This window comes from Phacochoerus africanus, chromosome 9 (genome assembly GCF_016906955.1).
Source record: "Phacochoerus africanus isolate WHEZ1 chromosome 9, ROS_Pafr_v1, whole genome shotgun sequence".
Lineage (NCBI taxonomy): Eukaryota > Metazoa > Chordata > Mammalia > Artiodactyla > Suidae > Phacochoerus > Phacochoerus africanus.
Window position 1 is genome coordinate 75,799,242 of NC_062552.1, and position 13,454 is coordinate 75,812,695.

Here is a 13,454-nt window from a genome sequence, read left to right on the forward strand (position 1 = left end):
CGCAAATGACAAGGCTCACCAGTAAAGGTATATATACAGTAAAGATACGAAATCATCCATGCACAATTTTACCACCAAAATCAGGAATCACGAGAAGAGGTGGGTACAAATGCAGGACACTGGAGATGAACTTGCAATTAAGAGAACAACAACTTAAAACAATCTCACATACATATAGACTCTTATATCAAAACTTCAGAATAACTGCAAACCAAAAATCTACAACTGATACACAAACAAGGAATCTCTGGAGAAGAAATATATCTCATAGTAAATAAGTGCATAATCCACCATGAAGGGGGTCATTTGACATCCTTCTTGGAATGCTGAAGTCTTCTTCGATCTGATTCTGATTTCCTCTCCATCAAAGAATTTATGATAACTATAATTAAATAATGCCACTGTACAATTTAAATAATACAGTTCTACAATTGTATTATTAATAACCATTTCTCTCCATGGTACAATGTAAGGTCTATAACGTCTTGTTTATCGCATCACCTCGAATGGCGTAATGCCTATACTGAAGACTCAATACGATGTAACAAACTGTAAGGACATATTTATATAGTTATACTGTTTTCTAACCAATTTATGCATTTTATATTTTACTTATTTTCAGAGGGTGTATTATTTTTGTTATTCTTACCAGTTAAGTTATTCTTTTTATTATGCGATATAAAATATTTAATGGTACATAAGGCTTTCTTCCTTAAAAATTTTAGTTGCATAATATACACACTTTTAATATAATGCTAATTTTTAAAGAAAAATTGAAATGTAATAGAAAATACTAAATAGTAAAGATGAAAGCCATGCAAAATGGGATAAAGTACAGAATACATTTCCTATTTGTCTCAGCATATTTTCCATTCCACTTCTCCAAAGGGAGTCACTTGATCTCTTTCTTAAGATCCATGATATAATAATCTGTGTGAATGTAATTGTGTGTAAATATATGTATTTTATCCTGTAAAAACAAATAAATAAAATGTCAAAAAAAAAGAAATAATAAAACAAGTTCTTCAGGCCAAAGGGAACTGACCCTGCATTTGTAAGCAGCGGGGGGAAGGAGAAATAAAAGTGTAAAATGTAGGATCAAGATGGCAGAGTAGGAAGACCCTGAGCTCACCCTCTGCCAAGAACACATTAAAAACTACAATTACATATAGAGCAACGCTTGCTGAGAGTGACCTGAACACTAACAGAATGGTTCTGCTACAACCAAGGCTACAAAGAAAGAGCCACAAGGAATCTGGTAGAAATATCCAGGCAAGACCCACACCCCACACCCAGCAATGACCCCAAAAAGGAGGGGATATCACAGACTCAGGGATCCTCCTTGTGAAGAGAGGGATTTGAGCCCCATCTTAGGTAGCCCAGCCCTGATGAGACATTTTAAGATGAGATGTTTCAGCTGGTTTGAAAACCATGGGGCTTACTCGAGGTGTCTAAGAATCTTAGACTTGGCTCTTGAAGAGTGTGCACACAGACCTGCCTGCTTTCCGCTCAAGAAAGACTGAAAGAATTAATACTGTTAAAATTGCCACACTACCCAAAACAATCCATGGATTTAATGCAATCCCTATCGAAATACCCAGGGCATTTTTCACAGAACTAGAAAAAAATATTCCTAATATTCATATGGAACAACCAAAGACCCTGAATAGCCAAAGTAATCCTGAGAAAAGAGAACAAAGCTGAAGATATCACACTTTGTGACTTCAGACCACACTGCAGTCACAGTAAAATAATCCACAGTATGACACTGACACCAGAACAGACACTTAAATCAATGGAACAGAGAAGAGAACCCAGAAGTAAATCCATGCATAGAAGTAAATCCACGCTCTTGGAAAAATTATTGCAACACATCTCACGATTAAAGAACTAATCTAATATATTAAGATCCCTAAGTCCAGAAGAAACAGACCAAAAACCTGACAGAAGACTGGGCAAAAGACCTGACTCGTCACAGTATTAATATAAATTTATACAAATATACACATAAAATAATGGAAAGATTCTCCACTTCACTTTTAGTAAGATAAATGGAAATAAGATATGGGGAAAAGGAAATAATTGTTGTACTCTATCTCATCTCACAGATGGCCAAAACCAAATGTTAAACGGTATAGGCCATGGGCAAGGCTGTTTACTTTTTTTTTCTTTTTAGGGCCACACCCGCAGCATATGGAGGTTCCCAGGCTAGGGGTCCAATCGGAGCTACAGCTGCCGGCCTACACCACAGCCACAGCAATGCAGGATCCGAGCCACGTCTGCAACCCACACCACAGCTCACGGCAATGCCAGATTCTTAACCCACTGAGGGAGAGCAGGGATCAAACCTGCAACCTCATGGTTCCTAGTGGGATTCGTTTCCGCTGTGCCACGACGACGGGAACTCCAAGGCTGTTTACTTTGATTGATGTGCAGGATCTATCTTTTTACCCCCTACAGTTTTACTTTCCTTCTATCCATGTCTTTCTAGTCAAAATGTTTCTCCTGTAAACAGCACAGAACTGACCCTTGCATTTTTTATCCAGACTATCTCTGCCCTTCAGGGTATTACTTATATCTAAGGCAACTACTGATAGGGGCTGGATTGAATATCATAATGTCCCTAGTGAAATCCAATGGTCAAATTCAGGAAATTAGCATTGATGCCATCAATACTATCCAGTCCTCACTGAGAAACCTGGCCCGTTGGCCTGAATATGTTTACATATTTGACTAGTCCCCCCAGAGGGTCACATACAGATCTCTCACCCATCTTTCCCAAGTGTGTTCCCTGCTCCCCCTACCCAGGCTTTGGTGATTCTCATCAGGCAGCCCCTTCCTACTAATGCCCCCTCATCCTATGTGGCCTCCTCTGACAAACTGCACCAGGCTGCCCCTCTGTGGAGGCCCTTAGGTCTCCCTCGAACTCGGACACCACCTACCAGCCAACTTCTCTGTGAATACCTTCCTCACCCCTCTTGGGCATCTACTCCCTGCCTCACAGGTATTCTGATGCCGCAGCAGGCTGCCCAGGGCAGGGTGTCCAAACCCTTGTGGGGTGAAGAGTGGATCCACATACGAGAGAGGCCTGGCCTGAGTGCCTTCCTCACCCCTCACAGGCTTGGCCTGGACACTCTGCTCTGGTTTGCGGTGGCTCCCCTGTCAGAATCACTACTGACAGTGTCCTTTTTCCTTTAACTAAGATGTGGTTGCTTTTGAAAAGACTTGGTGGGAGCTGGGGTTAGAGGCAAACTATTGCATTTGGAGTAGATAAGCATTGAGATGCTGCTAAAGAGCACAGGGAACTATATCCAATCACTTATGATGGAACCTAACAGAGGACAAAGTCAGAAAGAGAATATATATATATATTCAATCCAAACCAATCCTCGGTGAGAAACCTGAAGTTTTAAATATATATAAAACCGGTCACTTTGCTGTACAGCAGAAATTGACAGAAGGTTGTAAATCAACTATAATAAAAAATTTAAAAATTAAAAAAATAAAAGACTTGGGATCAAGATGTTTAGAACAAATGGTAGTTTTAATTCCATGACTCCCTCCTCCTTTTTCATCATGAGGACGTGATCCAGATAATTTGTTTAGCAAATGATACAAGGGTACTCGAAAGCAATTCCCAGACAGCAGTAAGGGAATTCTGCTTGGCTCCCTGGCATCTGTTCCCACCTCATGTGGTATCGGTAATTCATCAACTAGAGTAACACTGGGGACAGACAACCACCGTCCATTCTCAGTACACATAGGCTGCACGGAGCAGACCCCAACAAAGGCTCAACCTAGGCTCAGACAGAGCCACGGTTTCAACGCCTCTGACCAGCTCCACAGGCACCATAGACCCGGGTGGCAGAGTGTGTTGCTGTGGCTGCCGCTAGTATCTCCCATCCCACCGGCACTTCGTACGTGACCGCCACATTCCCCCAGTGCGGTGGGGTCTACGGCCTCTCCTGTTTATTTTTTCTTTAAGATTTACTTATTTAAAATGATAGTTGGCCTTTCCTTTTTAATCCGGTAGGAGTTCTTGATTGCCCCAAACAGTGGACTCCAGCAGAATAGATGCCATGTGACATTCAAGTCTAGGTAATTCAAAGAATGCCACCTGTGCACGGCTTGCTTTTTAGGAGAGGCTCCCTCTGGGGAAGCCGACCCCCGTGTTGCAAGGGAGCCAAACAACCCCACAGGCTGAGACCACTTGAGGGGCCCTCATGGAAGGAACCAATGTGCCCAGCAGACAGCCGGCACCAACCATGGGATATGTGTGAGCGAGTCTTCAGGCCTCCAGGCATCAAGCCTCCCTGACACCATCAGGGACAGAGGGGAGCTCTCCACGCTGTGCCCTGACCACAAGGCACATCCACAGGTAAAAGCAAGGTTGCTGTTTTGAACCACTCAGTTCTTTAGGAGCTGGAACAAGCCCTCCTCAGCATCACTCTCAGACTGTTCTGTCCATCCCATACCTTGGACCTCACCATCCTCGTCCGGTCACTGGGGGATTTGCCTCCACCAGAAGCAAAGCATCTCATCGCCAATGTCTCCCACAGTCTCCCAGAACAAGGGGCCTCAATAAACATTCACCCTGGCGATGTAAAGAGAACCACGGAAATGAGGAGGTTCTTTCATCTCTCATCATGAGACCCCAGTTGCTGAGTCTAGGGACCTGCTGTTACACCATCCAGCCACCCCTACTTGTAGCTTCGTTTCCTGTTTATGCTGCTGTGATGGCACTGAGCCAAGAGCTGCATGTGCTTCTGCAGGGACTGATAACTTTGTACGCCACCTAGACTAGAGGATGTGATGAGACAATAGTGTGAGGCTTTCAGAGGAGCCTTGGATGATAAAGGATCACTGGGGGAGGCACTCAGGGTTAAAAGACCAGAGGAACCACCAGCAGCTCAGATCTGGGCAGCCTTCCTGGAGAGATGCTCTGCACCTGCTCCTGGCGGCCCTTCCTCTGTCCTCACCTGGGGAGGCAGGTGAGTGACTGTCCCCACCATCAGAGGCCCAGTCTCATGCCCCACTGGCACAGACCTGCTCAGATGCCACACTCACACACGCCCTGGCCCTGGTCCAACCCCAGGAATTTCTGAGCCCAGATCCAACTCCCTCAAAGACCACCAACTATGGTCCCATCTCCCTTCTCCAGGCCTTGGTTCCAGGAGCACAGCAGGAAGAGGCCAAAAGGGCACTGGGTGTGTTTGGGGGAGGGGGCAGCCTTCCAGGGACTTAATAAACTTCCATCTCTGGGACAGAAGTCACTGATTCCTCCTTCTTCACCTTAACACAGGGGTTAGGTACCTACTGGGTCTGGCAACCCTCTGTTCACATTTCTGGTCTGTTACGGGCTTCCCCTCCAGCATACCCCACTTTCCACATCTGGAATCAAAAAAAAAATCAGGCTGCATTGACAGCCAGCTCCCTCCAGTCACTCGTCCCCAATGCCCACTCCTGCTGCCAGGCTGACTGTGAGCGTCATCAGAAAAGGGAGACGCCTCCTCAGGGAAAATGACCGTCTTCGAGAGGACCCTCTTACCTGCACAGCACCCTCCTCCTGGTCCACACCCCCACCCCATCCAGTGCCCATAGGGCGACAGACGAGAACCCACACCGGGAAGGAGGATCACCTGAGAAGCTCCGGGGTTTTGGGGGGCACTTCTCCACCCTAACAGAAATGGGGGGAGGGTTTGGAACGATGTAGCTCACCCCACGCAGCCCTCCCTCCCCACATCAGAGCAGCCAGAGCTCGGAAGCCTGAGCGAGGTTCAGGGAGGCCTTCAGTATTCCTGGGCTCCACTCGAGGGCCTGTCCCAGTTCTGTCTTGGAGTCTAAGGCCCAGGGGCCTGTGCAGCCTCTGGTGACCTGACAGCACATCCTCCTTCAGCCCAAGTGACCTTGAGGGTGCTCTTGATCTTGGTCTGAGCCAGCCTCTCTCCACCTCCACTGTTCCCTTGTGTGTGTGTGTGCAAATAAATATATTTCCACCCAAAGGAAACTTATTTTACCTGAAAGTATTGGTCTCAACGTTATCCTTTTGTTCCAAAGATGTCCTGTAGCCTATAGCTGCAATGAACACTGGAGTACACGTGTCTTTGCGAGTCATGGTTTTCCCAGGATAGATGCCCAAGAGTGGGATTGCTGGATCAAAGGGTAGTTCTATGTTTAGTTTTCTGAGGCATCTCCATACTGTTTTCCACAGTGGTTGCACCAATTTACTAAATAGGTTTATTTTTTTTTCCGAATGTTTGCATTTGATAAATGAGCCTCGAATATGGGAAAATGAGTTGGGCCATAAAAGTAACACATAGTCCTCAGAGAAAGACGGCTAAATACAGAACATAGAAATTGTTGGAGCCCACTGAATGGCTGAACTCTCCAGAAGGCAAATATCTGCTGATGCAGAGTTCTCAAGCACAGGGTCTCTCAAAGAGAAGATAAGGGAGTCATGCAGAAACCATGCTCTTCTAGAAGCAGCTCACTATGCCCTAGATGGATGCACCAGTGCTAATAGTTTCCATTGTTATTCACTAAGAGGGAGCTTTGTCATTGCCTGTGCCTGTTCCTGCTCCTGCTCACTAACCTACACAGGGCACCTTCCTTAATAAAAGGCACGTGGGGGAGTTCCTGTCGTGGCACAGAGGAAACGAATCCGACTAGAAACCCGGAGGTTGCGGGTTCTGGGTTAAGGATCCGGCATTGCCATGAGCTGTGGTGTAGGTCACAGACGAGGCTCACATCTGGCGTTGCTGTGGCTCTGGCATAGGCTGGTGTGTACCTCTCCAATTCAACCCCTAGCCTGGGAAACTTGATACGCCCCCAGTGCAGCCCTAAAAGGACAAAAGACAAAAAAAAAAGGGGGGTGGCATGTGGGCTAAAGCCTAGGCGCCTTTGTTGTGCAGAACAGAGTGCCTCCTGGTGCCCCACTTTCTAAATGTGAGAGTTGTGTGTTTTGATACACCGCGGCCTCCCTCTTTCAGGATCTCCTGTTGCCCTGCAGCACTGGACTCAGCAAGAAATACAAAAAATTAAAGCTGCCAAGCATTCCGCCACCCTCAGATCATCATCATTAATGCTTACACGTTTCCTTCCACTCGTTTTCTATTTGTTCATAAGATGCTGTTCCTAATGCGGGCCTATCCTAGAGCACGGGAACCATATTCAGTTACACGCGGGAGAGACCAAGATGAAAGATACCTTCAGAAAGGGACTAGATGGGAGTTCCCGTCGGGACGCAGTGGTTAACGAATCCGACTAGGAACCATGAGGTTGCGGGTTCCATCCCTGCCCTTCCTCAGAGGGTTAAAGATCTGGCGTTTTCGTGAGCTGTGGTGTAGGTCGCAGACATGGCTCAGACCCTGTGTTGCTGTGGCTCTGGTGTAGGCCGGTGGCTATGGCTCAGATGAGACCCCTAGCCTGGGAACCTCCATATGCCACAGGAGTGGCCCCACAAATGGCAAAAAAACAAACAAAAAAAAAGGGCCTGTATGTGTATGTACGACTGGGTCCCTTTGCAGAAATTGGCACAACACTGTAAATCCACTGTACTTCAATAAAACTTTTATAAATGAAGAAAAAAAGATGCTGTTTCTTCAACTGCACCGGGATCAGGTTTAGAACTCCTTCTGCCTTCCCTTCCCTTCCTTTCCTCTGTCCTCACCCTGGTGACAGTGTTGGGATAATCTGCAAACGTGTATGCCTGCTGGGACCAGGGACACCAGACACGTGGCTCTCTGGACACTGGACAGAGAAGACTCAGGGCAGAGTCATTGGTAGGATGATGGGCCTCTGTTTCCCACAATACTGTACCAGACTGAGCAGCACTGCTCGAGGGGAAGCCCTTCCCCAGTTAGGGGCCCCCACCTCAGCTCCAGGGGTGCTAAATACCTCAACACAACCCAGCCAGGCCTCTCCATTGATGGTTTGTTTTGGTCCAGTGAAAATAAGTCCAGGACTTTTGTTCAAAATTGTGGGATAAGAGGAGTTCCCATTGTGGAGTGGAAATGAACCCGACTAGTACCCACGAGGACGCAGGTTCAATCCCTGGCCTCACTCGGTGGGTTAAGGACCCAGAATTGCCATGAGCTCTGGCATAGGTCACAGATGCGGCTTGCATCCGGTGTTGCTCTGGCTGAGCCACAGGCCTCAGCTGCAGCTCCGATTCAACCCCTAGCCCAGGAACTTCCATGTGCCATGGGTGTGGTCCTAAAAAGAAAAAAAGAAGAAGGCCCAAGAGGTGAGAAAGGGAGATAGTCTCGATTTAGTCACAGAGGGGCTGCTGGAGATCCAGCCCCTCTGCTGGCTGCACCACAGCCCTCGCCTTCAGGTTCTTTTCTTCTTGCTTTGTGACAGCAGTGGGAGTGCCAGTGCGGTGACAGTGCTGTTCTCACCTAACCCACGGCAGAGAAGGGAACAACCACATTGCACGCGGACACCCTCCTCGAGGGGAGCACAGGGCTGGGAGGCACCCAGCCTCCCCTCCTTCGTTCCCCTGGGCTCCGTGTCTGGGAGGAAGCAACACCAGCAGCTCGGACCTGGGCGGACCTTCAGGGAACATGCAGCCAGTCCTGCTCTCATTGGCCTTTCTTCTGTCCCCCGGGCTGGGACGGGTAAGTGACAATCCCCATTCCTGAGGCCTGAGCCCCTCTCACCAACCCCCCTGTACTCCTGACCCCTCCGCTCCACTCCGATTTCTGCCCCCAGCTCCCATCCCAAACCCCAAGTTCCAAGCTGCAGAGACACTCAGCGGGGATGGATGGCAGGAAGGACAGGGCTTCACCAGCGCTTTGGTGGCTCTTAGCCTGGGACCTCTGGGAAGGTGGGCTGTGCGCTTGGCAGAGGATGGGAAGCTACCGAAACAAGCTACTAAAACCCCTCCTTCCAACCCAGGAAAGGGCGGCTCAGGTGGACCCACTACAGTGTGGGGGTTGTCAGTGGACCGAGCTCAAGCACCAGTGGCATTTCTCCATGTCCTCTACCTCTCAGTGCTGCCCAGGAGAGGAGCCCAGGGCCTGGGGTGCTGCTCAGAAGAGGCTAGATGACAGCACCCAAAGCTCTCCGGGTGCCTCGGCTCTGCCCCCAGGCCCCAAGTAGCCCACTTTGAGTGCCACTGGCCCTGCCTCCCAGGCCCTCAGCTGCTCCACTGTCTCTGGCAGTGCCCTCCCCCATGCCCGTGGCCTTGAATCCCACCAGCGCCATCCTCACCAAACCTCAGCGCAAAGCGAATCAGAGGCCATTCACTCATGCACCAAAAGATGTTACCTGAGATCCTAGGATGTATTAGGCCCTAGGAGGGGAGGATTTTAGAAAACCCAACTCCATGAGCTCACAATGCAAACTCAGTTAATTTCACGTATTGCCTGAGAAAGCTCCCAGAAGCCCTTCCCTCAGTCACTGAGAAGCACAGGCCACAGAGTCACTCAGCCCCAGGACCATCTGTCACCTCAATTTCCCCTCAGCTGCAGCCCTGCCCTGTGTCACCTGCCCTTCACAGCTCCTGGGCTGTATCTCCTGCAACTCCATGCTCCCCACACCCGCCTCTGCTCTCTGCAGCTCAATCAACTTCACCCTGGGGGCCCACAACATCAAGAAGCTGGAGAGAACACAGCAGGGTCAAGATTATTTTCCACGTAGGAGGTCTGTGTCATTATAGGACATCGTAGACACATTATTCTAGCACCACTTATTGAGGAAAAAAAAGAGAATCATTTTTCCCCCACTCTCTGCCATGAAACCTCCATCATAAATCAAGTGATCACTATGTGCCTATCAGTGTCCAAATGTGTGTGGGATCTTCTATGTCTGGTCCACTAGTGTGTGTCTCTATGCCCCCATCAGCACCACACTATCTTCATTATAATTACTGACTTCATTTGCTAAAGCAAGACCTCCCACTTTATTCCCGTTCTTCAAGACTGTCTTGGCTATGGTTGGCCACTGGTTTTTCCATGTCTATTTAGAATCTCAAGTTCTATGAAACACCTCTTGGGTGCAATGAATCTATAGATCACTTTTTGGAGAATTGACATTTACAAATTTTTTTCTCTTCCAAACACCAGCATGAAATATCTCTTTATGTTTAGGTCTTAAATGTTTCTTAATACCATGTTGTAACTTTTGTTATAAAAAAAAAAAAAGATGTGCAAAAAGATGTCTTGCACATCTTTTTTAAGACTTTTATTTAGTTATTTGGTTAATACGACTAATGTTTATTTTTTTATTTTTTGTCTTTTTGCCTTTTCTAGGGCCGCTCCTGCAGCATATGGAGGTTCCCAGGCTAGGGGTCTAATTGGAGCTGTTGTTGCTGGCCTGCACCACAGCTCACAGCAACGCCAGATCCTTAACCCATTGAGCAAGGCCAGGGATTGAACGCACAACCTCATGGTTCCTGTTAACCCCTGAGCCACGAAGGGAACCCCATCCTAACATGACTAATGTTTAAATTGATGTTATGCCCAGCAAATTGTCAAACTGTCTTATTGGTTGTAGAAATTTATCTGCAGGTTTTAGGCATTCTCTATGGACACTATGGTATCTCAAATATTCACAGTTTTATTTCTGCTTTCTCTGTCCTTATACCTCTTTCTTCTATTTCCTTCTTAACTGTACTGGCTCCTATCCCCGGTCCTCCGGCTCCACCGTCCTGAAGGCAGACCCTACCTCTCCACGTGCACGTCAGAGGGAGGATGTGGGGGACAAGCACTAACCCCTTTCTCAGCGGGGGCTGCTGAGGCTCAAGGTTCAAAAAAGGTTATCCCACTTCAGGGTGCTGTTGACCCCCCTTAACCGCCACGTCCCTGAGCCTCCCGTCACCCCATCTTCCAGCCTTTTCTTGCAGAGGAGATCATAGGGGGCCATGAGGCCAAGCCCCACTCCCGCCCCTACATGGCCTTCGTTCGGTTTCTGGACAAGGAGAGTGTGAAGAGGTGTGGCGGTGTCCTCGTGCGGAAAGACTTTGTTCTGACAGCTGCTCACTGCAGGGGAAGGTGAGGGCAGCAGCCAGCCTACCCTCCTCCCCCAAGTCCTGAGGGAACCCCATCCTCTCCCCAGGGGATCAGTGCCAGGAAGGCCCCTGAGTGCCTGGGAACTCAGGATCATGACGGCTCATCAGAGGAGCCCTCTGAGAGCAGGACTAAGGTGCCGTAAAGCTGAGACACAGGACAGGTAAGTTTTGAGGTCCGAGACTCAGAGGTGAGAGCAAGAGGCATGGGGAGAAGCCAGGGCCCCCACTGGCCAAGGAGAGCATCCGTGGAGGACGAAAGCATGCCCTGAGTATCAAAACACACACTTGGAGTAATTTCACGTATTGCCTGAGAAAGCTCCAAGAAGCCCTGCCCTATGTCACTCAGAAGCACGGGGGCGCAGAGTCACTCGGTCCCAGGACCATCTGTTGCCTCAGTTTCCCCTCTGCTTCAGCCCTGCCCTGTGTCACCTGCCCTTCACGGCTCCTAGGCTGAATCTCCTGTGACTCCATGCTCTCCACATCCCCCCCGCTCTGCTCTCTCTGCAGCTCAATCAACGTCACCCTGGGGGCCCACAACATCAAGAAGCCAGAGAAGACCCAGCAGGTGATCCCAGTGAGAAAGGCCATCCGTCACCCAGACTATAACCCTAAGAACTTCTCCAATGACATCATGTTACTGCAGGCAAGAAAACCGCCCTGCCTCTCTTGCTCTCCTGGGGACAGGTGGTTTCCCCTCCCACTGGCACCTGTCCCTTTCCTCCCTCCTGTCCTGGCCACCTGACCAGTCCCAGTGGCTCGGGGCAGAGGGAGATCAGTGCAGCCTCGGTGCCACGTCCGGGCCTGAGGCCACTGGCTGAGGCGGACTCTCTTGCCTTTTCCCACCAGCTGGAGAGAAAGGCCAAGCTGACTAAGGCTGTGAAGACCCTCGGCCTGCCCAGGGCCAAGGCCCAGGTGAAGCCGGGACAGATGTGCAGTGTGGCCGGCTGGGGGCAAGTGGCGAGGGGCATTCAAACCTCCACCCTGCAGGAGGCAAAGCTGAGGGTGCAGGACGATGTGACGTGCGAATTCCCCTTCCCCAGCGGCTATTACCACCGGGCCTCCCAGATCTGTGTGGGGAACCCGAGGGACATGAAGACCAGCTTCAAGGTCAGGTTTCCTGCCCTGGGGAGAGGGACTCAGGGAGGTCTGGGGAGGGGAGAGGTCATGCTTTCATGCCTCAGCCTGAGTGCTCGGGCACCTGATCTATGAGTCCAAGCTTCAGTTTTCTCCTGAGTGCGTCAGGAGGGAGGGGGAGGAAAGATTGGCCATTCGGCAGCTACATTACCATCAGTTTCCAGGAAGACTGAGAGAAAGGTTGGCCCCAGCCAAGCGGTAATCAACAGTCAGAGGGTGGGGGGATGTGCCTGGGCTGTGGGATGGAAATCCTATGAAATCAGATTGTTACGCTCATTATAGAACTACAGATGTGATAAATTCATTTGAGTAATTTTTTAAAAAAGGGAAAAAAAAAAAAAAAAAAACGGCAGTCAGAGCCACGCTGGAGCTCTGCGATGGAGGGAGGGGTCCAGGTCTGCTCTGGTCCGGATCTTCCCCGCAGACATCCCCCGCCCACGCCCAGCCCACCCAGCCAGGGACCGCAGGGACAGCAGGACTGTGAGGGGACCGCTCAGCCCTTCCTCTCTCTGCCCACAGGGCGACTCCGGCGGGCCCCTCGTGTGCAAAAATGTGGTCCAGGGTATTTTCTCCTATGGAAAAATGGATGGGACCCCTCCCGGAGTCTTTACCAAGGTTTCACACTTCCTGCCCTGGATAAAGAAAACAATGAAGCCCCTCTAACAGCTAGCTGGAGAATCACCTTTTTCCGTGCTGACCACTGTTCCGGAGCAGCGGCGAGACTCCCATGGGGATTGGCACTGGGATCACAGGGCCATAATAAATGGATCTCCAGGGTGATTATCACAGAATTCCTGTTTACTTGTAGAACCACTTCGCTATGCACCAGCACTACTCCCCGCCGCCCTCTGCTGTCCGGTCCGGGTTTTGCAGCCACCTTTCTCCCCACACTCACTCCTCCCTACATCCCGACATCCCTAAATCCCATGTTGTCCGTATAGAGGCTCATTGATTTCTCAATCACACCTCTGTGGTGCCGAGCCTTCTGCAAGGGCTGAGTCTAAAAGGGTCTAAAAGGCTGTCCATTATAAAAGGACACTCTTCTCTCCTCCAAATGGTCCTCTCTGGGACTTAGACATTTCTTACCTTCTCCAAGCCAATCACTGTCACCAAGCCCCCAACAATTTGGCAAAGAGCGGGTCAATGGAAGGAGAGTAACTCCAGGCATGCAGGAGGTCAGGGCACCATGCCACGGGCACTCAGATTCCTGTTGCCAGGGCCTCTGTCTCTAGTGAGAGCAGGCTCCTCCCATAACCAGGACTGTCATAAACAGGCTTAGGAGGCTGACATGTTCCCACAATGGCCCTCA

The 13,454-nt window shown here is 49.5% G+C and overlaps 1 protein-coding gene across 3 annotated transcripts; it reads left to right on the forward strand.

Moving 5' to 3' along the window:
* Window positions 1–8,273: 8,273 nt before the first annotated feature.
* LOC125136117 (granzyme H-like) lies at window positions 8,274–12,931 on the forward strand. 3 transcript variants are annotated; one of them, XM_047796783.1, is made up of 6 exons: window positions 8,274–8,618; window positions 9,503–9,645; window positions 11,059–11,172; window positions 11,519–11,654; window positions 11,858–12,118; window positions 12,665–12,931. In XM_047796783.1, the coding sequence occupies exons 1-6, from the start codon at window positions 8,565–8,567 to the stop codon at window positions 12,806–12,808; spliced, it is 852 nt and encodes a 283-aa protein (XP_047652739.1). In that variant the 5' UTR covers window positions 8,274–8,564; the 3' UTR covers window positions 12,809–12,931. The 3 variants fall into 3 exon arrangements, with proteins under 3 accessions (XP_047652739.1, XP_047652741.1, XP_047652740.1); XM_047796785.1 differs by lacking the exon at window positions 9,503–9,645 and having other exon boundaries at window positions 8,282–8,618; XM_047796784.1 differs by lacking the exons at window positions 9,503–9,645; window positions 11,059–11,172 and adding an exon at window positions 10,834–10,994 and having other exon boundaries at window positions 8,288–8,618.
* The last annotated feature ends 523 nt before the right edge of the window (window positions 12,932–13,454 follow it).

Bases quoted from the DNA above. Each gene is read 5' to 3' on its own strand.
- LOC125136117 (XM_047796783.1), top strand. From the start codon at position 8,565: ATGCAGCCAGTCCTGCTCTCATTGGCCTTTCTTCTGTCCCCCGGGCTG. The intron at 9,646-11,058 runs GTCTGTGTCATT...TCCTCTCCCCAG, and splicing joins GATTATTTTCCACGTAGGAG to GGGATCAGTGCCAGGAAGGC. The intron at 11,173-11,518 runs GTAAGTTTTGAG...CTCTCTCTGCAG, and splicing joins AAAGCTGAGACACAGGACAG to CTCAATCAACGTCACCCTGG.